This window comes from Falco cherrug, chromosome 4 (genome assembly GCF_023634085.1).
Source record: "Falco cherrug isolate bFalChe1 chromosome 4, bFalChe1.pri, whole genome shotgun sequence".
In the NCBI taxonomy this organism is placed as follows: domain Eukaryota; kingdom Metazoa; phylum Chordata; class Aves; order Falconiformes; family Falconidae; genus Falco; species Falco cherrug.
This window is the reverse complement of record NC_073700.1, coordinates 97,726,531-97,750,883: the sequence shown is the minus strand read 5'-3', so window position 1 is coordinate 97,750,883 and position 24,353 is coordinate 97,726,531. Positions and strand designations below refer to the sequence as shown.

General features: G+C 37.2%; 1 protein-coding gene across 3 annotated transcripts in view; it reads left to right on the top strand.

Annotated features, from left to right (window-relative positions):
- The window catches only part of ULK4 (unc-51 like kinase 4), a 249,705-nt gene that overhangs the window by 189,893 nt on the left and 35,459 nt on the right, over positions 1 to 24,353 (top strand). For all 3 annotated transcript variants that reach the window (XM_055707054.1, XM_055707052.1, XM_055707053.1), the window contains exon 35: positions 3,142 to 3,327. In XM_055707054.1, the coding sequence (XP_055563029.1) occupies positions 3,142 to 3,327 (186 nt within the window). The remainder of the gene's footprint in view (positions 1 to 3,141; positions 3,328 to 24,353) is intronic.

The following is a 24,353-nucleotide window of genomic DNA, read 5'->3' as shown; positions in this document are numbered from 1 at the left end:
CCAAGAGCTATGCTGTTGTTTCATCCTGCAATTTTCCAGGATGACAGCAGCTTGCTCCCCAAACCCTAGGTAACACTGAAGCTCAAAGGAACTCTGGTGAAGCAGAGGAGCAGAAGAGCCTGAAGGACAATAGGGGATGAAGGACTTCATTGGCATTTGTGACCTAATAGGATGACGTTATGACTGGCAAGTACTGTGAACCCTGGGGTGATACTGGTGGCTAGGTTTCAGGGTGGTCACTGGAAGTCTGATATGCTGTGAAGAGCAAGCCTATCTGATGCTAAGACATATTGCATGGAGGGTTCCAGGGTCTTCCTTTCTCTTGTTGGGGGACAAAGAACAGCAGCAACAGTGATAAAGAAAAGGTTGAGCATGCCAGGAGAAGATAAACAAAACCACTGGCCCAAACCCAGCTCCTCCTCGCCTTGGGCAAAATGTTCCAGTCTTGCTAACTGGGGACTCCATCTGAAGACAGCCTACCTTGGGAATAACACTTAACAAGCTGGACTTGCTCATTTGCTTCCTTGAAAGTCACATACCCTCCTGGTGTCGGGAAGAACTGTGAAGGACATGCTGCTTTGTGTATTTCTTCATGCAAGGTTCTTGTAGGGGCAGTCCTCTACAGAGACTGACGCCATTCCACTCCTCTGATACTCAGTGAATAGCTCAGAAAAAGACCTTGGGAGCAGGCTCGCTTCAAAGTATGGCTGTTGTGATTACTGATTGCACATGGGGTTTTATGCTTATGGAGCCCAGGGAACTAGCATCCACTGCAATAACAGGGCAGGGACATACCTGTCCAAATGTTCACTGAAATTTTATTTTTTTTTTTTGGTTAGCCAACAAACAACATTTGAAAATTAAATAAAGTTCATGTACTGTGGTTTCTTCTGCGGTTTTCTTTAGAGAGTGGTTGATATACCTGTTTACGCTGATCTAGTAACAAACTATAAGTTGGAGTGCTGCTTTAGAAAGGGATGACAAAGATATGTTAGTTTAATTTTTCCTTCCTTTATCTAATAGCATATTTTTTTCAGTGAAGGAAATACAAGTCAGCTCAAAGCCCCCAGTGAGATCAGTGGAAAATATTTTTTGACTTGATAAAGATTGAAGGTATAAATGGAGCAATAAAGCTTGTTACTGTTTGTAGCTTTTCCTCCTTTTTAGCCTTGCTATTTATGTTGATGATGTTATTAGATAATTTAGGATGTTGGAAAGGAAACAATCAAATAGGTGGCATTTAAACTGGAATGAAGAAAAACCATGCAGCAGAACTGTGGAAGAAATAGCTGCTGTGGTCCTGTCACTTGCATAGCATTAGGTCAAATAAAATGTGATATGTCTTGGGGCTATGTATTCAGAGCTTACATGTCAGTTCAGTCTGTTTTAAACAGCCAGATCTATGAAGTTAATGGAAAACAGGATTGTATTTGCATACAGATCCTTGGAGAATTGCTGCTTGAATATTTGAGGAGTATATGTCTGTTGATATGTTCACAGATTACTTTAACTGTATGGGTTTTCCTTAAAATGAAAAAAACTTGTGAAGCTCACACTGCAGATTAAATAAGTAATCATTATTGAAATGGTAGGACTTCTTGTATAAATGGTTGGGCAGATTATTTAAATTGTTCCCTTTTATTGTCCGTAAGGATAGTCTGTTAACTGTTCTTTAATCTAGCTTCTTTTTATTTAAATAGTACTTTTTGAATTAAAAAGCCAAGTAGGAGTCATGAGGTGGTTTTGAACTTCTGTACCTTACTGTTTAAGACCACCGCTGGTATATTTTGTGCCGTTCATGTATTATAAGGTGAGAAAAGGCTATTTGTAATCGTTTAGTCTAGGACCTTACATAACACAAGACATAGGACTTTGCTAAATTAATTCCTCGTTATAGTGAAAGGGTTTGTTATTTTTTTTTAGAAAAAAATATTTTTGTGATAGATCAATTGCCTGTGATGGAGAATCTGTCTCAGTTCTAAGAAAGTTGTTTCAGTGGTTAACCACTCTTCCTACAAAAAAAAAAAAAGGCGGGGTGGGTGGGTGGGGGAAGGAAATCAAAGTATTATCTTCCTTCTAATCTCAATTGCTTTATCTAAAGTTTTGAGCATTCATCTCTTAACATTCCTATTCAGGTAAAGGAATTAACCTATCCTCAGCCTGCGTTTTCTCACATGTAACCAAAAACATATGATCAAGTGCCCTTTAACCCTCCCTTTGATAAGCTATAGACATTGAATTCCTTCAGTCCTTTGTTGTTATGTTTTCCAATTTGTCACCCTCTTGCCTGTTCCCAAGAAACCTCTGTGATTTTTTTCACTAGCTTTTGTGAACCGTCTGTGCTAAAACTAGGCATTGCATTCCTGTTGTCATTCCAACAGTGCTAAATTCGAGCATAAAATAGTATCCCTACTTGTTATTTCCAGATTGTACTTTCAAGAAAGATAGAATTTTTTTTTAGTGGTTTCATACTATCAGAAGCTCCTTAAAGACGATAATTAGCCATGCCCCCAAATCTTTTCCATAATTTTTCCTCCCAGGAAAAAGTTTTTCCATCCCATTGCTAGGGCCTACTCCAGTGTCTGCTCTTCAAAGGAGTGCAGAAAAGCTGGAATTCAGGAAAATATTTTAAATCTGCAAACCATTCCCTCCTAATGTGACTTGAAAATCGATTAAATAGCTAGGTAGCCTGTACCCTGCCTCAACCAGAAGCCATAGACTTGATTTAGAAATAATTAGATGAAGTTTTATGGTGTGCATTATGTAGAAGATTAGACATCATGACTATAATGATACTTTCTGCTATTACTACTTCTATTTAAAGCAAAATATACTGTCTTAAAATAACAGAACTGGGAGCAACATTTTCGGTGCTTTTGTAATGTGGCTATAGGTAGGCTATTTGATAGAATCATAGTGGAGACATTGTTATACTGCTGCTTAAGAATAGATATATTTTAATTGTATTGTCATCACTTCATTTATTAAGCTTAGTTTAATGGAATTTTGAGTCAATCAACTAGAAATTATTCTTTCCTGACACAATGGAAATGTTAATACTCTTCCAAATCCCCAGTGACATGCAATTTTTCTGAAATTGGAATTTTATTTTTATTTGTTCATTTTTTTGTTCATTTTTAGCTTCCCAGTGAAGATACTGAAATATTTTTGAGTGCCTCACAGTGCTTATCATTGCTGGTTCAGCTGTATGGAGGGAACACTCGGGAGAATATGTCTCCAGAAAACATGGACAGCTTTGCTGAAGTACTGAAGTTGAAAAAAGACACACGACAACTGAAACTTTTGCTGAGAATTTTAAAGAGACTGGTGAGTGTGCTTCTAAAAATGTTAAAGTTCATGTGTTTTATTTTAATTCATTGGATATTTTTTGGCAGTTTTTTTCCTCTTAAAGTAAAAAAGGGTATAAAAGGATTTTGAAAACAAAGTATGTGACATTAGAAGTCTTTAAATTTCAGTTAACTTCTCTGCAGAAGATAGCCTTCTACACTTAAAACCTCCTATAAAATGATTGTTGGGTTTCTCCTATTTCAGTTAACCGTTCAGCTATTTAAAACCCATGTTATTTATATATTTGTGTGGTACTTCAGCTTTATGAAGTATGGGAACTGTTTTCTGAATGCCTTCTGAAAGAACTAACCTTGTAGCATTTAATAGCTGCTCAGAAACACAGTGCTTGATTTTATGATAAATAAAATGCAATTTTGTACCTGAAATAGGTTTGTACTTGAAACAGACTGTTGACTCCTCATTTTCACTGAGCGGTAGGGACCACTTCTGCCAGAGTGACTGTGATATAGAATGCTAATCCAGGGCAGTCATGCAGGACCAGAATCTGGTGATGTTATGGCAGGTGGGAGTTTCAGTTTTGTCCTGCTCTGACATGGTGGCATGTTATGTCTTTCAGGTAGCTTAGGTGGAAAACCTTCTGTATCTGTAACGTCCTCTGTGGTAATACTATGATTTTTAGCTTGTTGTCTTGATCAGAAGCTTTGCCTGCATTGTCACCTTGTGTCGATTGATTACTTTGCCATTTATTCTCCAAAAGCAGGAGTTTTCAATTAAAGGAGGGTAACTTGCCCAGTGTGAGGCAGAAGACACTTGAATTTTCTAAGTGCAGTGCTGGCTACTAGAGTAAGGCCGTAATCAATGGCAGCAGGAGTTAAGGACTCTACAAAAACTCTTTTGTAGAGCTTTCAGAGCTGTTCCTGCCCTCTCTCCTGCCTGCTGTATTTACATAACAGGAAAGACAAACACCATCCCCTTCTTCCTAGTTTTGCTCAGTCCTATCTTTCCCTAAAAGAAGTATGAATATATAAAATTCAAATTGCTATGGTGTTTAAAATAAATAATTTCTCTCATTCTTGACTTCATCTCAGGTTTCACTCCTTTCTTTTCTCATGCTCTTCCTGAAAAGACAATTCCAGCAAAGATTTTTTTAATGACACTTCCTATTGATTTTTGCTCGCACCCGTGCTTCTCTTTGTGTGTAACTGTTGTACTGTGTAAAATTGGCTTTTGCTTTTCCCCAAAAGCAGTAAGAGAAAAGAGGCTACTAAGTGTGAGAAAAGGAAAGAGAAATGAGGCTGCAATATACATAGCTAGATTATTTAATTTTAGCATAGCTACAGAGTTGTTTCCTTTCCTTCTGTTTTGAAGACACTGGTTCAAAATTTGACCTAGTGTGCAGGAAATTTCTGTTGACTGTCTTAAGAGAACAAAGCTATGCTATCATCTATTGAATCTTGCAAGTTCCTGTACTTTTAGATCTCTCCTTTATATACCAGTGATACTGGTACTTGTTATTTGTAATATCAGGCATAGATTTTCTGTAATTATTTTAATGAGATCATGGGATTTCTTTTGAAAGCAGAGTTCATACATAATTTGACAGATTATTTAACAAATCTTACATTATTTCTCTAAACCTTAAAAAGTCCTGTTCAGAGGAGATGTTTATCTTGTCAAAATTGCCATAATCACAAAAGACATTGAAATATAATCATATCTGTTTAAGAAGGTTTCTGCCCACATCAGCTTTTTGTGCTGAATTTTGAAGCCTAGAGCAGTAGTGTTCTTTTTTTTAGTATCTGAACAGTATTTTAATAGAAGGATCATGATGTGCACTGTTTTCCACTCTTGCCAATCAGTGCTTCTACAGACCATCTTTCCAATCTGTGGTTACATTAACTTCATTGTGACAGGCACAGGTATTGCTTATGTAAGAGGAATGTACAAAGGGAAGTTGTGTGTTTATGCTATAGATGGCTTTATAGCATCTATCTCTGGAAATAAGGATAAGGCATAGCAATATGGCTAATTAATCTTTGTCCAGGTGTTTCCTCTGACTCCAGTGAGCTGATGGCGACAGATGTCTCAATTTCAGAATATAAAATGTGTTAGAGAATTTGTTGATGTACGAAATGACCTTACCTTGATGAAATGGATATTTATGTGTTGTTTTAGTTTAATAGTATTTATTCACTAAATTTTATCTCCAGTGGGTGGAGGAGGCTTTTTTTGGCCAAAGTTGAACGTTTGTTTTGAATGTTTGGTTTTTTTAAAATGGTAATTTTCAACTTTGACCAGCAAATTGACTGCAGGGCAATATAAACTTCTTGCAACACTTTCTTCACTGATTTTGGCCTACAGTCCTATTGTATTCATTTATTAAACAGAAATAAAGATACAGGACATTCTGTGGGGGGAATATGTCTTTGTATAGACTTACTAATGGGAGCACCATGAGCAGCCCTATTTGCAGACTTTATTTTGCTGCAAACAGAAATCATTAGGAGTGAAAACCAGAAAAAAATAGGCTTTGAGCTAACTTTTTGTAACTGTATGTGAGGATCATTTAAAAGCTTTAAAGAGGAAGTATTTACTGTCATCTTTCTGTTTTTTATAATCACCTCTTAACTTTTAATGCTTTTGGCTCTCTCAAGCCTAGGTTAACCAGCCTTTTTCAAGCACGTTCTCTCACTGGCATTGATATAATGGACAGAAACTGAATAAAATTATTGAATCAAAGAAACAGGGTTTGGGTTTTTTGGTTTTGCTTTTTTCTCCTTTGGCCCTCTTACTAACTCTGGTTAGTAAGGTCTGGTTGCTTCCTCTTGGGTTAGACAATACTGCTATTCAGATAGAATTAGTCTTTTTTTAGCAGCATTTGTCTAACCTATCAGTGACATCAGGAGAGTGATCTTGTCCCATTTCTTGGTTCTGCAAGCCTCTCCTGCCACCCTGCATGGAAATTACTGTTATCACTTTGTCTCTTCTATGAAGATATAGTGCATCTTACTAGAGTCCAGTAAATCACCTAGATTAAAGTATTTCTTGTGAAGTGGAAGAAATTTTCATTTGGGAAGCAAATAGTACAATTTTTGCCTGCTTTACTGAGAAATTTTTAATTTCTCTTTTTCCCCAGAGGAAAAAAAATCTGCCTGCCATCTCAATATATCACCTAGTATGTAATGTAAAGTCAAGTGATTATCACTGTAATTTTTATAGAACTAGCCAATATCTTTCCACCAGACACACAATCACCATGGGATTGCAGCTGGGAACTCACAAATAAAATGTTTCAACTTTCAAAACAAGAGTAGACTTTTTTTTTTATTTATTCCATCTAGTAATAAGGAAAAATTCCTCTGAGAAAAATGAGTGTCAGCTTTAACAGGCAATTCTGCACTCACTGTGGAGAGTGAACTTTTGTTCTGTGACTTTTACTGTAAGTACTTGTCAGAAGTATATTTGAATTCTACCTCTATCACACTTTTTTTCTTCTGATTGCCTTTCTAGAACCTCATTTTCACTAATTTGCATATCATAAGTGTCAAAAAGATGTTCATCCATTATTTGTGAGCAACTAAGACATTTAGGATGTCATCTGCATGTCACATACCCTGTGGGGATACGTATAAGGATTTCTCAAATTGTATTAGGCTGTGTAGTAAAGATGTTAAGGCTAGAATGGCAATACTTGAGCTATGGCAACGGTCCATAGCTTTCACTGATTTCATTGTAGGACTATTTTACAATAATTTGCTTTCCCTGCCAGTTTGGGCCACAGCAATGGCATTAGTGTGTACCTGCAGGCAGGTTTACCACCCAGTTTCCAATGAACCAAAGCCTGAGGAACCCCTGTTGAATTAAACAACAATTCAAGTCATGTGCCTCTGAGCGTTTCTGTCATGTATATTAGTAATGATATTATCCTGAGTTTTATACAGAGATGTGCTGAGTTCACATCTCTTGAATTGACAGCTGTGTGTTTGTGTATTAGAATATATGTGTCTATTTTTACTGTGATAATTCCCAGATTAGGTCCTCATTCTATCAATCTCTGATCATGCAATATGAGGAAAGACATTTAGAGCTTGAAGTACGAATGGCACAAAGGTTTGATTTAGGGTAGCAGTTCTGCAGTCCCTCTGTAAGTCGAACTTCTTGCTGGAGATTTGCTCCTCTATAGATTCCCACAAGTATTTCTACAGGGAGTTTCCCTCAAAGAAGGTGAAACAAAATCCCAAGAGATTTTCAGATAGCATCCCTTCTATGGCTTCAGCTCTGAGGATTCAGCGCCACAAGGAGGTGCTTGTGCAGCAATTCCCAGTGGAGTCTGCTTTCCCAGAGTCTTGCAAAGCTGCCGGAACCTCTTGGCTGAGAGAGGACAGCACTCAGATAATCTCAATTAGCTGGAGAAAAACTTCTTATGCATCTTTCCCCTAATCTGAATCTTGTAAGCGTGCCTTTAATTAATTTAATTAGTTACTAAGGTAATCCATAATACTCTGTTGCTCTAAAGAATAATCTTATAATAGAGATGCTTCTTAGACTCTGAATACAGTACTCATTTCTGGGTTGCTGACATGTTTAGGTATGCTCACTGTAAATGCACAGGTGGTTGTATGTGTTTTCCCTGAATTATACGTCTTTAAAAATCCGGGAGACTCTTGCATGAACAATTTCTATCCTTTCATAGTGTTAATCTCTTATTTTCAAGTTGTTACCAAGCCTGCATCCCTTCTTTTTAGACCATCTTTTTCTGGCTTCAGTCTGATAGATAATGTCCTTGGGTGGTATGGAACATTTCATTAGACCCAAACAACTTAAGATCCCCCCAAGAAGAAAAAGCTAATCAGCATTAAGGTACACTATGGAGATCATAAACAGGACAGGGTTCTCAAAATGCTTTGGAGTAAATACATGGGAAAGGTAATGCCTCTTCACCCTTCCCGCCATGTGGGGAAGTTCCCTCTGTTTGCACACTCAGACAGGCCCTTGTTTTAGGGTTTTAATAAAACTGGAGAGTTTCCAGAGAGGAGAGATGGGGAAGCCTCCAGCACCCGCAGCTGCTTGGCATGCCCTGCTGTGCCCTGCCACATGGGAAGGGAGTGGGCTCGGGGAGATGGCTCTCCTCCTCCGCTGCTGGGCCTTAATCTAGTCGCAAAGTAAGCTTTGAAGTATAGCTTTTTGAATTTTGCATATGGTTTGACTGAAATTCAGTCTGATTACACTCCTTTTGATTGGAAAAAATTACAGTGTCCCTGATGGATATTAACAGTCAGCGGGGATGCTTGCGAGTCAGAATTGCTTGGCCAGGCTGTTGCTGTTGGTCAAGAAGCAATATATTGGGTTTACAATGAAGTGGTAAGAAAAACAGGTTTGAATGACTAGAAGGTGAATGCAACTAATCACAACTACTCTAATACAATTTAAACAACAATTAAACAATTGTTTAACTAGAGTTAGTATGGTGTAATTTAAAGAAATTCAGCATTTGGTGGGCATAATTCTGTTGCAGCACAGCCCTTTTACTGTACTTTGTTGTTTCCTGAACAGAGAATCGAGCCAATATTGATTAATTTATCTGAGTAATTTAGATATTAAAAAAATGTTTTAAATCTCACTTAAGCTGTCTTTTGAACTTTGTGTTCAGTTTGTGATGTCATACGAGCTCTACCAAATTCTCATGGAAATTAAATATTGTATGTTCATCATTAAACCCTGATGGAAGATTATTTTTTTTAAGCTCAGTAAAGCATTTTCTGCAGCACTAAGGAGGAAGACATTTTGTCAAAGAAAGTGTGATTTTTGAATAGTCAAAACTCAATAATGTTCCAATATGTTCTCAGACATTTTACGAGAAATACCAAAGCCTCAAATACCGATTATTTAGTTTATAATAATTTACTTCATATTAAGAATAACATGGCTTTTCAAAAAGCACTCTTTTTAAAGTTCTGTGTGAAAGTGTTATTTGTATGTCTGGTAATACTTAGGATATCCAGATGTGAGGGGGATACTGTAGTTGATTATCATTCAAGGTCCCATGGCATTCTTTATAGTAGTATACATGGTTAATTTAAACCGGACTAATTACATTCCGTGTATTGGAATCCAGGACAATTTTTCACTCTATAGGTCTGATAAGAGGAATTTTAATTTTTAATCTGAAATAGTTGGATATTGTTTCACCTTAGAGGCATGTACATGTTTATGACCTGTGTGCCTGGCTTATGTAGCTTCTGAAGGTGTAAGTTCAGGCTCATTTGTACTTTGTGTAACTCATTGAATGTTTTATAGGATGCCGAGTAGTAGTACAATACATTAGCACTGTCTTTGGCTTTCTCTTTTTTTAACGTTGGCATCCTATGGTTTCTACTAGAGGAGAGGGTAGAATATTTTGGTATTTAGATTTATGCACTTGGTTAGAGCACTGAAAGAATTTTAATAGGCCTTTTCTGTTTCTGATTAGCCTTCATTTTCATTTACCTCTTTGAATTTTACAACATCCTTCTTTCAGTTGGCCGAAACTCTTACACACAGCATTCTAAAGTTATATGCTGATGGGATTTTTTCCAGTATTTATCCTTCTGTCTTATGAAAGGAAACAGAACAAGTATCCATGGGTAAGTCTGTCTCTGATGCAGTCCCTGGAATTCTTATCTTCCCTTATCTTGTCACTTTTGATTCTGTCCAGAAGTTCTGTGGCTGATACCAGATTGCAGAAAACTTTGCTATTTTTTGACCCAAAGTACTAGGTGGTACAGGAATGCTCTGCTTATTTCTTCTCATAGAAAAGGCAGATATTTACATCTCAATAAGATTGTCCAGGCTTATAGGATCACTTATTTCTGGCTGTGTCAGAATCCTCTTCTGCTGTCTGAATTTTCTACTTCTCTGACTACACTTGCTCTAATTCGCTTCATGTGCTATAGTTTGTATCACTATGTATGCATGACTGTAAACACAGTCTGTTTTCTTTTTGTATGTGACCTGGGGTATTCTTAACTCAAACTGTTGAGAAATTCCTAACAACTCTGAGAAGTAAAATTTTTATTTGATCTAAGGAGAGATTATTTTTTTTAAGCTGATCACGTGAGTCCACAAGCTTGTTTGATTAAAAATGCCAGGCTTTGTATAGCCTGTAGTAAAATCAGAACATTAACTAGTGATACATAAAGTCAGACAGTGAGGAAATTTTTGTGCAATTAACTTACCATTTTGGGGGTTAAATAGGAGTTTGTATAGCTTGATTAAGGAAATACTTAGCGGGACTTCTAACTCCTGATGTGATTTAGGTCCCACCTTTTTGCAGCTGGTGATATGTGTGGAATATCCGTGGTTATCTTAATCCAGAGGTGCTGGTTTGTTTTATACGTTTACATCGCTGCAATGACTAATTTGCTATCAATGTTTTTACTGTAACTGTGAACTTTTTCATATTGAAGAGAGCACACTATCCTTTGGTATTTCTACAGCATAAACAAACGCCTGCTTTGCTAGCAAATCATATATTGAGTTCTCCCATTCCCAACCCAGAAGTTCAAACAGAGGCCTATTTTAGTGGCATTCCTTTATTTTTCTTTAGTGAGTGTTTGATGCTGACAACCTTCTAATATACAGCTGGACAGTTGCTGCTTTTGCTGCTTTCTGCTTTGTCCTAGCGGCTTTTTTTAATATTACTCACCTACCCTCATAAGCTACTGTGATGTTTAATGTTTGCAAAATATTTTTATGGTCCTCACATAAGGAGTAATAAATATCAACAACATTTTGCTTAAAAGGATCTCTCAACACCAATCAAATAGGATTAAATTATTAAAAAATACTTTCTCAGCTTGAATGTTAATACCAGGTTGCACATATTTCCAGGTTCTGTAATGTTAATGGGAAGCTGTTCCCATTATGGGGAGCATATGCGCAGTAGTTGCTGCTTTCATTATTATTATAACTGAATTGCCTTAGTGCCCGTAGACCAGGACCTCCTTGTGATAAGCTCAGTGCAAGTACAGTAAAAAGTAATTTCTTGCTCCAGAGAACAGTCCAGCTTGTTTCCTGAATTCACATTAAGATAAGAAATTGCCTGAAAGTGACTCTTTCCTAATAGGAAATAATTTAACACGAAGATGACCATCCTGGGTAAAACAGATCCTTGGACAGTGTTTAGTTCTGTGCAAGCAGGCATGGCAATTTAACTAGCTGCTCCTGATTATTAATACAAAAGTATCTTCGTTTTATTCCAAATTTAAGTCCTTATGGTCATAGAGTATTTATAAATCCTTAGTCTTCATATAGCCTTCATGTAAGGCTGTTACCAGAAACTGAAAGAGCTTTGAAAGGTTTTGGTTGCCCATGTTGAAGGTGTGATAGCTATGCATAGAACCCGGGTTTACTGCAACTTTCTGCAAACTCATATTGCAAACCCTTCAACAAAACCCTTCTTACTACATCTGTTCTCTTAAATTCAGTCTCCTTGCTGACAAGTTTACTGAGGGTGAAATAGTCCATTACATTTCAGCATGTAAGTAAAATTTTAGCTACCATATACCAGGAGGAAAACTAATGTAGGAATTAGACTCCCTGCTGGAAAGGGGTGACCCTTCCTTTGACTTCTAAATCATTTACTACTGGACAGTCAGTGTAAAAGGTCTTGACATATCCTCTTTGTCAGTCCTCAGGCACCCTGATTTTCCTTGCCAATGTTTCTATCTATTGTGTGTGGGTTTTTTAATATATTTCAAGTTCTGAACTTTAATATGGCATCTGGCAAACATTAGCTGTGTTTCACTTTGTCTTGATCCTTACCGTCTTCATTTTATAAGGCTGGAGCACTGCCGAGGAGCTGGCATTTTCAAAAATCTCGCCATGAGCAAATCTGCAGGGTCACACGGAGCTTGATTTAATAGCCAGTGTGTGGATGCAGATAAACAGCGAAGTGCTTTAAGGGGTACGTGCAGATAAACAGAGCGCTTAATGGGGTGTGTTGTAGGGGGGAACGGTCCTTGGCCATCAAGCTGGGAGGATGTGGGACTCTGAGGCCCATGAGTTAGACAAAGGAGATGAACAGATTCAGGTACAGGTTGTCTGCCAGATGGAAATTTTAAGTAAAAATATGACATACATAGAACAAAAGTCTGCTGGTTGTGATGATGAGACCAAGCAATATGACCATATGAAGCAAGAGGAAGGCAGTGTTTAAGGAGTTAGAGATTGCTGGAAAGATCAAAGATGAAAATTACTTTAGCAGCATCAGTTAAAATATACATACAATGAAAGAAAACAAAACACTTGAAGTTTTTCCCTGGACCTCTCATGTGTCTGATGGTTGGTTGATGTATTTGTTAACATAAATGCATAAAGTTCCCCAACAGAGGGCCCATGCTCACATACTAATCCCTGGCAATAGTAACGATATCTGGGCTTTATGAACATGGTGCTGCACAATTTCAGATGACTCTGTGATTCATGTAAGCATTCTGAAACAAGGTTATGTTTAAAAATAGCATTTGTGTGCATTGAGGTAGATTTCTACAGTAACTGACCCCCCTCTCCAAGTTCAAATAGCGATTCAATCCAGCACCTTCAGTGATGAAACCTCCACATTTTAAATTATGAAGACTCTACTAGTTAAATATTTATAAAGTGCCCAATGCTGTCACTTCTTTAAACTATTAAAACATAATGTTTTTATACAAACATCATTATAAATTTATAACAATGTAATTTGTGGTGATGCGGTGTTCCATGGGCTGTGAATTACTGTCCTAAATTTCACACAGCAGATGCTTTCTCTGGGATGCAATGCCTAGTTGATGAGTTCATATGATGCGGCATAAGAAAATCTCATAATTTGCATACCAGCTGTACTCTGCGTGTACAGCTTGCGGTTTTAGACCATTCAGGGGGCATTTTAAAAGCAATGAATTTGACATACAATTCTCAGTCTTGTCAAAAGCCAATGATTACCTAAATCCTTTAATACCAATACAAGAGTACTTCTTCCAGAAGCATGTAGTGTTCATTCAGAAATTCATTCAGATGCATGAAATTTTACATTATCAGATAGCTCCAGTGATTTAAAATTCATTTTTTAAAGCAATGTACTTGTATACTTAATTGCAAGAGAACTGTTGTAGAGCAAAACCCCAGTATGCATTGAAAAGTCAAAATGGTATGTTCCACAGTGTGTAATATTGTACCTTGTGGATGAAAATCTGATTTTTATGCTGTAAATCCTTGGAAATTGTAATGGGTAGACTTATTGCATATTACAATTCCATCAGGAAAAGATAACGTCTATCAAAACCTGCCCCTACCTTGGCTAAACAAAATGTGTGTATAAAAATCTGCCATGCATACATGATTTGAGGTGTATATATATGTGATGTATGTATACTAAACGGTGGAGTCCACCGGACTATATAACTTAAATTACATTATTTGTAGCTGTAGTTTTGTGCCATTTTGTCATGGAAAAAAGAGAATCGAGGTGGAATACCTTGTGCTCATTCTGACTGAATGCTTCCTTTGTGGCTTTTGATGCAAGAGGCCAGTGTTTCCAGGGGGGGACTGGTGCAGGGCTGTCTCCATGTCCCTCAGGCAGAGGTTTTCCCTGCAGTGGGCTTGGGGAGATGGAAAGGCAGGATTTCACAGGGGGGGGCTGTGCCCATTGCTGCTGGTCCTGAGTGCTGAAGCAGAAAAGCTACACAGAGCTTACTGGTAAAGCAGCATTTAGTCAGCCCTAAAATTTTAACTAAGACCCCTTAGTGAGTAGCTGTGTGTTGCTTATTCTCATTAGAGCAACAGTCTACACAAAGTAGGTTAGCGTGAAAAACAAAAACACACTAATCTTTTCAACTGAATAATTCCCATGGAAATGAGTATATTAACACATCCTCATACTGCTACTTTTCTTCAAAGGACTTTAAATACTATAAAAGTATTTCAATATTTAAATACTATAAATACTATAAAAAGTACTTTGTAGCATAAATGAGAAAATAACAAGTTTCCATAAAGCATAAAAGGAATCATTGTTTATAAAGATCGGGGCCCTTTTTTGTCATTTTAAACCATTATTACAGTACATTGTGTTTGCAGTATAAATGGGCATATATTCTTGAACTGGCACACAATATTTATTTTCAAAGTTCATAACTATAAGCTGGCTAAGAGTAATTTGTACCCTATATGTCAGTCAGTTATGTGCGGCCCTGCCTCTGCTAATACATCAATATTTCTTTTAGTTTGGTGAGAAAAATCCTTACTGCTGAAAAGCAAATTACAGCTGTCATTGAAAGACTTAAATAATATGCCCTCAGGATTGCTCGAGTGGACTGTTGCTCCACTGAGAAGCCCTGGTGACATCAGAGATGCTCATGCAATTTATTCATGTAATTGTAGTTCCAAGATGGAATATATATTACATTTTGAAGGTGATGTTATTTAATAATGCAGGATTTTATAGACTCTTCTAGTCTATCACCTTCACTGTTATATTTGCTAGGATTCTTTTCTTGACATGTCTTTTATTCTTTATTTCCACCTCCACTTACATGTTTTCGATTCTTTACTCAGTTCCTGAACCAGACGCTCCTGATGTTTTCTTGAAACTTACTTTTTTCTTTTAAATGAAGCTGAAAGCTTTGTGGGAATTGATGCTGAAAACTGGACAAGCAAGAATGTTAAAAAGCCTACTTTCATCTTACATTTTGACCACTGCAGGTTTCAACAAGATCCTCTTCCCCTTCTTGTAGCTTCGTACTTCAATTTTGCATGACTATTTATGATTTCAAGAGTACATAATTACATTAGCATAATGTTATGTGCTTGTGTGTGTACACCTATTAGGCTTATATACTGTTCTGTAATCCTTTAGTATTTTCTCATTAAATTATAGCTTCTCTTATTTTTTAGTATTTCCATCTACATAAAGGCTAAAAGTTTTTTAAATTACTAGGATGTGAAATACCTTAATTTTCCAAATTCAGTTGCAGTGATTCCAAAGGAGATCTAATTTCCTGAAAGTACTAATTACTTACTCCTGAATATCAGGCCTACAAAAAGTTTCTCTGATTTGGCATCCCAAATCATCAGGTATTTTAAGTCCTAGCAAACAAATATTTATTTTTGTTACAAAAGGATTGAAAGAAGAGACCAAAGAACTGATTGGGGAGCAAAAATCCTATAGAATACTAAGTATTTTGGTTTAGCTATTTCAATTCCATTCAGATTTAAATTTCTTCAGTTGTACGTTTCAAGAAAATGAAATGTAGTGAAATAGGATGCTGTGATAAAAGACTAAACTATGTGGGAAGCTTAACAATCTTCCTAAAAGCAAAACCAGCATCAGCAGGGTTTTGGTTTTTAAAGCTTGTATCTGTGCCTCTTTCCTCACTCCCCTTTAACAAACTGTTCTACATGAGAGATGAACCTCATAATAGTGTGATCAAGCTTTTGACCCACAAAGTTCAAATGGCTTTGAAATGAGGCAAACCGAATTTGGCCATCTCTACTAGAAAATAATAGCTGACAAACATCAATCTGCCAATATTTTTTAATTCAACTCTTGCCTGACACCTTTTAGAATAATTCAAGAACTTAAAAAATGATGATACGTTTAGGTGAACTTGGATGAGAAAGTAGAATGCAAATGTAATCACTGACAATGATTTAGTGACTCTGGGACATCTGGGAGTAAGGCAAGGTGCAGAGGACAGTGGCAGGATGTGGACTGGAATATGAAAGGAGCAGCACTGACTACTACTGAATATGTGTATGTGAGAAAGAGAAAAATAACAGTCTTGAAACCATTAGAGGGGAAAAATGTAAAGCAGTGATGAACACTGTCTCAAAATCATGGCAACACTGCAGTTCTGAGTGAAATTCCCAAGCAATATGACACACGTTAGATTTTGAGACAACTGAATGTACTGGTTTTGTCACGATATGGATCCTGTGTCCCACTCTGTACAGCCTGTCTCCTCTATAGTGCTGCTTTGATCAGGCTCCCCACCCAGGTTACAGGGGTTCAGCTTGCATCCTCTCTGATGCAGCAGAGAGGAAGGAAAGAGGTTGTAGGTGGTTACACTTTGCATGTACCCTTTTGTTCTTCTCCCCTCTGATGGACAGGGATGTATCTCCCACTTTTCTGCAACGACGATGGATCAGAGCTGGACTTCTGTGTTACAGTGTCCATAATGGGGAAGGTTCTCATAAAGGGAAATTGTGTGCATTCAGGAGGACTGTAGAGAGCAAGAAGGGTCACCAAAGCCACCGTGTATTATAGTGTCATCATTGGATAAGGTCTTCTAGGGACGTTTTCTAGCCACAATCACATTATTAGTGAGAAGAGAGAAGTTCTGGCAACCTTAGTTGAACTCTCATTGGAAAGAGTCAATAATATCATATTTAGCAGTGTCATGCTAACATCATGTGAGATGCAAATGTTACCACCTATCAATTACTTTAAAGGAAAGCAAAAAAAGGTCTTTCTGTTTAAACAGGAAATCAACCAAGGTACATGGAGCAGTTGGACAACAGCTGTTTGTTGGTTGTACCACACTAATAACCTGCTGTTGGTACCACACTAATAAAGCAGCTGTAGCACCTGCCAGTCTTCCACCAACCCTACTGCTCGGCAAGGTGGCCGGTGCAAGTGCGCTAACCCATGCGGTGTGCTTAAGCATGAAGGTTCCTCCACGCGGTAGGGGCTGTGCTGCAGTCAAACCGATTCCACGCTTGCAGTACAGCAAGTGTGTGTGTCTAGGTCTAGGGGCCACCATGTAATGCAAACATCACCTTTGCGTCTCAAGCTGTGTGTTTATATGGTACTCAGTAGTCTTGATTTTGACTGGAAACTTAAGACAAGTAACTAGAAAGACTAGTCGGAAAAAAAGAGTGAAAACAAAAAGAAGCAAGTTTGTAGCACTTGAGTGGCTCAAAGGGCCCTTTCTTCTTAATCGTTCCCTGGACAATCATTCTTTTAGATGCTGTGCCTTATCATTAGTCAGAGCTAAAATAACAGTCAGACCAGTACAAATGATTTCAGACCAAATGTTTCCGAATACCAGCTGCAGAACAAAGGACGGAAGAGAAGGGAAACTTGTTGCCCATACTTAATTATGTATTTTCAGATATAGCAAAGACCAGCCCTTAAATTCAGTGGTGATGCTGGAGTTGCACATTTTGGCTTTCAGTTCACCAGTACGACAAGCCTGAAGAAAAATGTAGGGAACCTGGTTATATATTCCTTACATAATTAATATACTGCTAGATCTAATGCTTGAAATATTGAGATGTCTTACGAGAGTGTTGTCACAGCTTTAATGTAAAACTAGAAAAATCAAATTAAAAAAACTATAATATTTTCTGCCACTCAAGTGGCTTGCAAAGCTCATTATTTTTGTGTTATTTTCCTGACGTTAATCTTTTCACTAAAACCATGTGGTTGAAAATAGAGGGATAATTAGCATTAGCCCATTTATGAGAAAGTGCTAGTGACAGAAGCTTATTTATTGTTGTGTACAATTAAAATATGATGTGAACACATGAGAATTTACATTAAAACAAGATTGCAGCTTGTCAGCAGTTTCCTTTGTTCAGCTGTGTGTTTATTAGGCTACAGCTGCTCACCTACTTTTATATGACTTTATAATAGTAGCAATGTCTTCATCATTGGAGATGTCTAAACCAGTTTGATTACACAATATACCAAGAAAAAAATATCTGATACAATCTTTGTTAAAGAACTAGATTTGGAAGTAAGATTATATACCAAAAGAAAAAAAAGACCATCCTGTCTCATCTCTTTATTGTTTTGGTAGGGGTTTTTATTCCTTGCAGTAAGTGCTGTTTATACATAGCACCTAAGGTGATTTATGTAGATAATTTTGCTGGTTTATTTGGACAACTTCAGTGCATCTACAAATAAACAACTTGAGACCTGTCAGGAAAAAAACACCAAACAGGTGTGCTTTCCCCACCCCCCCCACCCCACCCCCAATTCTGTCATTATACAAAGTGATTTCTGTAGTGTATAGTTGGTCTTAGTTTATATATTTAAGTATTTTGGGGGCTCATAGTCCTGTTGTTAAGAGGGTCAACTTTTTTAAGTTCTTTGGAGTATATAAACTATGGGGGGAGGTCACAGCGAAATACTCCCACCCTTTTCCAGCTCCTGTAACTGAATGAGTACTATTTCAGAGCCTACAGGGAGGAGAGCAAAAGTTTCAGCTGTCATTAGTGCCCTGCTGACACACAACGTCCTGAAGGAAAGCAAGGCAGGATTGGGGGCCCTTGTTTCTGTCTGGCCTAGAGATGTGATCGAGTATAGAGGAGTTGTCAGCAAGTCCCAATGAGAAGATGTAAAAGAAAGTTCTGGGAACCTTCTTGGAGCTTTCTAAACTTAAAGGTTTTGTGCTTTTGGAAGTAAAATAGGGCCATCATGTCTTCAGTGTGCCTAGGGGACATACCAGCACTATTAACTTGTGCTAAGATGGTTCACATTTTCTCCAAAAGACTCAGAGAAATATTGTCCTATTAATTTTTTTTTCAGTCACTATGTGCAAGTCTAGCTATTGTGAACTTTCTGAGAAGATAGGTATTGACTTGCAGAGCTTTTGTGCTGTCTCTTCTAACTGTCATTGTTATTTCTGTCTAGAGGGTTTTATTTCTCATACTTGGCACTTTGCATAGACACAGAGTTGTAGCCCATGACTTTGAACAGAATCTTAGTCTGGTTTTCTCAAGCAGAAGCAGGATGAATGAATGAACAAGGACTTTGGACACTATCAAAATTAAGACCTTGAGAATATGCTTCAGGTTCCTCAACATGAACAGAAAGAACTGTGCTTAAGTGGTTTCTTTTGACTTACCTGATGGGAAGCAAAATTTCTTTTTTTCAGCTTGCTAATGTCTGTAAAAAGGTCCTTTACATCCCCACCACCCCATTTGTTACTTTTGCTACAGGTGGAAAAGCAGCAAACTCTGTTTGGGAAGTGTTCAGATACTACTGGAGCTATGGCAGTAGTAAGTCCAGCCTGTAGAGCAATTGAATGCTTCCTGCTGCCTTCAGTATGCACTGTTTAAATCACTAGGGGCTTTTGGCACTATTTAAATTACTAAGGGGTTTTTGCACTGTTTAAATTACTAGGGGTTTTTTTGTTTGTTTGCGAGTTGATGAGGAAAGTGATATCTCTCTGCTCCTTCTGCTGTGATTTCCTTTGGAGAAGAGTTCCCAAAGTACCGCAAGGTCTTACAGCCCTGTACAAACATTTAACTTCAGTTTACATGCCAGGCAGCACTTACAACTGTGGTCTAGACTCATCTTCCGATTGTAATGACATATTTCCGCTATTTCTTTTTACCTAAATGTGATATCATTGACGCTGATTTAAATGGGTTATGTTCTCATAAATTATTACTTCATTTACATAACATAATTTATGTGAGAACATCTTTATATTCTAATGAAAAAATTATGTTATTTCCAGTTAAGTAATTATAGGTGTCGATAATTTTCTAGAACTATACAACACAATACGTAATCATCTCCTTATAGTACTTTCTTAATTAATCTCTAGTCTCAAAAGCATTGGGCTGAATATGCAGGCAGAAATTCTGAGTGACACTGTTAGTGGTTTGCCTTCTGATGGCATTTTCACCTTTGCAGCTTTTGCTCAAATCTGCTTATTAATTTTAAAGCACAGAACAGCTCTAAATGATCATTATATGCTCCTGTGAAGTCACAGAGAAAAAAAGCCACAAATGTTTTGATGTTCTCGCACTGGAAAACTGGGGTTTGAAAACCCCATAGTTTTAACATTTTAGAAATTGCTCACTAATGACAGTTTAATCATAGGGTTAAAACTGACTGTGATCTAAAGCAAAGAAGGAAGGAAGAGGAGAAGCAAAACAAGAACAGGTAGAAATATCACTATATAGGATCATCTGAGCTTAACCTTGGCTAGCCAAATTGCTTGGGAGGATTTTTGCTCTCCCTTCAGCATATAGAAAAGAGACAGGGGTGATACTCAACAAGTGCAGTTGCACTCTGCAGTTTTCAGAAGAAAACCAACTGGATAGTGTCAATGAAACCCTGGGAGAATTAAACATAGTTCTTGAAAGCTTGAGTTTTAAATAGTGTTAATTAAAATGTGATCTACTCTCTTTCATTTCTCAGATTAATTAATATATTTTCTTTTGTGTTTTTATTCTATTACAGTGATTTGTTTTTAACTTTTTAGAATGTACCTCTGCTTTCAAATGTAGCTGATATTGGCTGGTCTGCTTGCATTCAAGCATCCTAGAAATACAGATGAGAGAGCAAAGTGATGTGATGTTATGAAAGGTTTCATGAACATCTCCAAAGAAACTCAGCCTTTGGTTTTGTCATGTTTGCAGTGTCGCTGAAGAGGGGGTCTATGCAAACATTTTTGTTTGCATGTTCTGGTTCACGTAGTTCTAATCCACTCAATTTCTTACTTTTTGGTCTGGATGAAGAATCAAAGCAAAGCAAAAGTCAGATACTATCCTAAAATATTTAGGCTCATTGGAGATGCAGGTTAGTAGACTTTGGTTGAAACTTGGGAACTACTGATGAAACTCAAAGCCAATGTTTATTTTTCTTACAGCTTTTGTGGAAACAACAATGAATATTGATAGAATGTAATGCGAGTTGAATAAATGTTTTGCAGTGGCCATTTATAAATGAAATAGCATTTCTCTTTACAGAAGTTCATGTCTGTTACGCAGACTGTTTTCATGCAAATATGAAAAGTTTCAAAGGAAGAAGTGAGTGGCTTTGTGACAGCTTATATTTTTAGCAGTTCATTTCCTTTTAAATTTTGAATGGCAGAACAGTAGTTGTTAGTGACAAATACTGAAGATAAAACCCACTCCCTTTACATACCCTATACAGGTACCTTACTGCTGAACTTTCAGCCTTAACTTAGCTCTAAAGCTGAACACAACTTTATGGAAAGAAGATATTCAGTGTACATGTTTGAATTTGGCAAGTCTCCCTTCCTAACTTAATGACACTGATTTTTATATATGTTTAAATAGCATTGGTTTATTGATGAAAGAAAAAGATGGGATTAAGGAAAGGGATCAGGCAAGATGAAATACAATTGGAGGAAAAGATTTTTAGCAGAAAAGAGAAAGTTTTAATTCTAAATCGAAGTTTTATTTATTTTTTTTATTTGTTTTAAGCATTTGTCCTTAAAGTTTTATTTCATTTTTATATTCATTTATTTAAAACATTTGTACTTTATGAAATTCAGTCAAATTTTAAACAAAAATGTTGTTTGGAAACAATATGCTAAGATGTCTTGTACAAAAGGTTAAGGTGCAGAAGACTGTTGGAGGCTTTCAAAGCTCAATACTTGGTTGATTTTGTTCCATTAGTGTTATTACAGTTCTTATATCAAGAACAATACGCTTCACTGATTAATCTATGTTAATAATTAGGTGGATCTTCAACAACTTTCAAACTCCTTCCTCTATTTCTATTGTTAGTCCAAAAAAGGCTGCTTGTTTCTACATTAATTTTTTTTTTTACTTTAGCAGATTCTAAGCAAAACGTAGCATTGTGTATGTGCTGATATCACTGCAAGTAGAAACTGGAGAGATCTTATGTTTTCTGGCAGGATGAAATTTCCCCATGGTATCGTTTATCCAGTTATCAGAGAAACATCTCTGTAAAATATGTGTACTTAATTAAGGTAATCATTTGAAACCACCTGTCTGCCCCATTCAAGGTCATGGGCAGACTTGTTCATTCTAATTTACGCTTTTGTAAATCAGTAGAGAAGGTTTCTTCTTGCCTTTAAACGTAGAATATCAAAGTGTTCATCATAGCCTTAAACATCTTCCAGCTCCTGTACAAGTGCTGACTAATCCTCACCATAGATGGGATCCATGGTTCAGTGTGCAAGGAAGGGCGCTCAGCATTCCTCGTAGTGACATGCCAGAGCTGTCTGTGGGTCACAGCTGGCCTGTTGTTGCTCCTGTTGTTGCTGCATTTTTTTCAGCCTGCTGCAGCTTGGGTATTTGCCAGATTAAATTCTAGAGGAATTGTCCAGAGTACCACTGCTTGCCGTCTAAGCAGAAACTACACTTTTTGACAAAATATATAGTTTTCTCAGTTTTGAGGAAAGAATTAGCAAAGGACTTGGTCAAGACAACTATTATGGGCATATACGAGCTGGGTTTAGTCTCTGCCTGCAGACACATAAAACTCTGAAAATGGCACATCCTTGGGAATAGCGGGATTGAATTGTATGTGTCAGCATCCTGTTGCTTGTTTACCACATACACATGGAAAGTGCACCTTCAGTTTCCTTAGGCTTCCTGGTTTTATAGAGACAAAGACTAGTACGATTCCGAATCTGACCATGGTCGGAAGAAAAGACTCCGTTCCGATGCTTGGGTTTCTAATGCCTTAGCGATGGGCTGTCCTAGTGCAGCATGAGGCAGCTTGATCAGTGTGTGGAGAAGTCAGAACTAACTATGACTGCCTGCTGATTCACCCTGTACTGCCTTTGGGTGACAAATACAGTCTAATTCAGGAATTCAGATTTGTTGCTGTAAAAGTTCAAATTGGGAAGTCCCAGATCGTCATTAGCTTCTGACCCATCCAAGTTTTATTCTTCTCTATTGAAAGCATGCTAATCTGAAAGGTTATTTTTGGCTTTGATAACTTTAACCTGCATCATTTTCTGCTCAGAAGAGTGAAAATCTTTTGTTTTCTGTTAATCTCACTTCCAAGCATTTTTAACTTTATTCTTACCTTTAGAACCTTGTGTTTTTCAAAAGACACCACTGATGTGAAGCAATGAAATAATTTTAAACTAGTATTACTGAGGCTTCTGTCAATTGGTCTGATAATATCAGAATATTTTACTCTTTCATTTTTGGTTGGTTTAGCCAAGATGGCTGGTGATAGAATTGGAAATAAAATTCCTGATTCCTAATCCTGTAATGTGACTGCAGAAGATAATGCTGTATTAAAAAGAAATTTAGAGCAATTTAGATGAAGGGGTGGGATGAAAGGCATACAAGGTGTTAAACTGGTGTATATAGAGTACTAGCCTTCATATATGCTGTTGGGTAGCAAGTGTTCTCGATTCAATTACTGGAAGACTATTGGCATGCAAGGAGATGAAACTTAGCAGGACTGAATTTTTGTGTACTTTCAATAGGAAATTATACATAACCATTGAGATCAAGCACACATGTTGAACCAAATTACCATAATCTCAAGGAAATTGAAATAATGTGGTTCAATAAACCTAAAAAGGTCAGCAAATATTAACACAGTTCTCCATACTCTCTTACAGTTTTACTATTTTGGCATCTTTCTGCAGAGTGGTGTATGACCATTACAGGGGACAGGTTTTAGCACATATTCTGACAGGATGAAGAGTTAAAACCTATTCCAGAAAAGGTATTCATCAAGTTATATGCACTATAGAGCAATAATATTGTTCTCTCTTACAAACAGTTTTCATGCTGAGATACCTTCATCTTGGTCTGACAATTGAGATGCAAACTAGGGATTAATTTGTATTTTGAGAAGATGCTGCATAAATATTATGAGAAATTTGTTCATCTTTTTTTTTGGTAGCACAACTCCGTTGTTCTTTTCTAAACTAACCACATAACAATCTTCCAAGATAAAGATGCAGCATGAAGTAGGCTTTCTTATTTATTTAAGCATTTCCCACATTCATTAGACCAAGAAAGGCTGAACTCATGTAAATTAGCAAAGTGTTAGTGACACAGCAGAGCTGCAACAGTTTGTACAAGCTAAAGTGTCCTGCTCTTTTAGTCCAAAAATGCCAGAAGTGGGGAATTTCTTCATCTTACTGAAGTTAGTAGACTTTGGGCTTAACTTGCTGCCTTGCCTGATTAGGTCCACAAGCCCAGCATTCCTCATTTTTGCATATACAAACAAGCTGCTACTTCATAATAAGGGGAGAAAGGTATGGCTGCATATATAAAGACAGGTTCCAGTAGAGTTTGCCATGTTCAGAAGTACATTG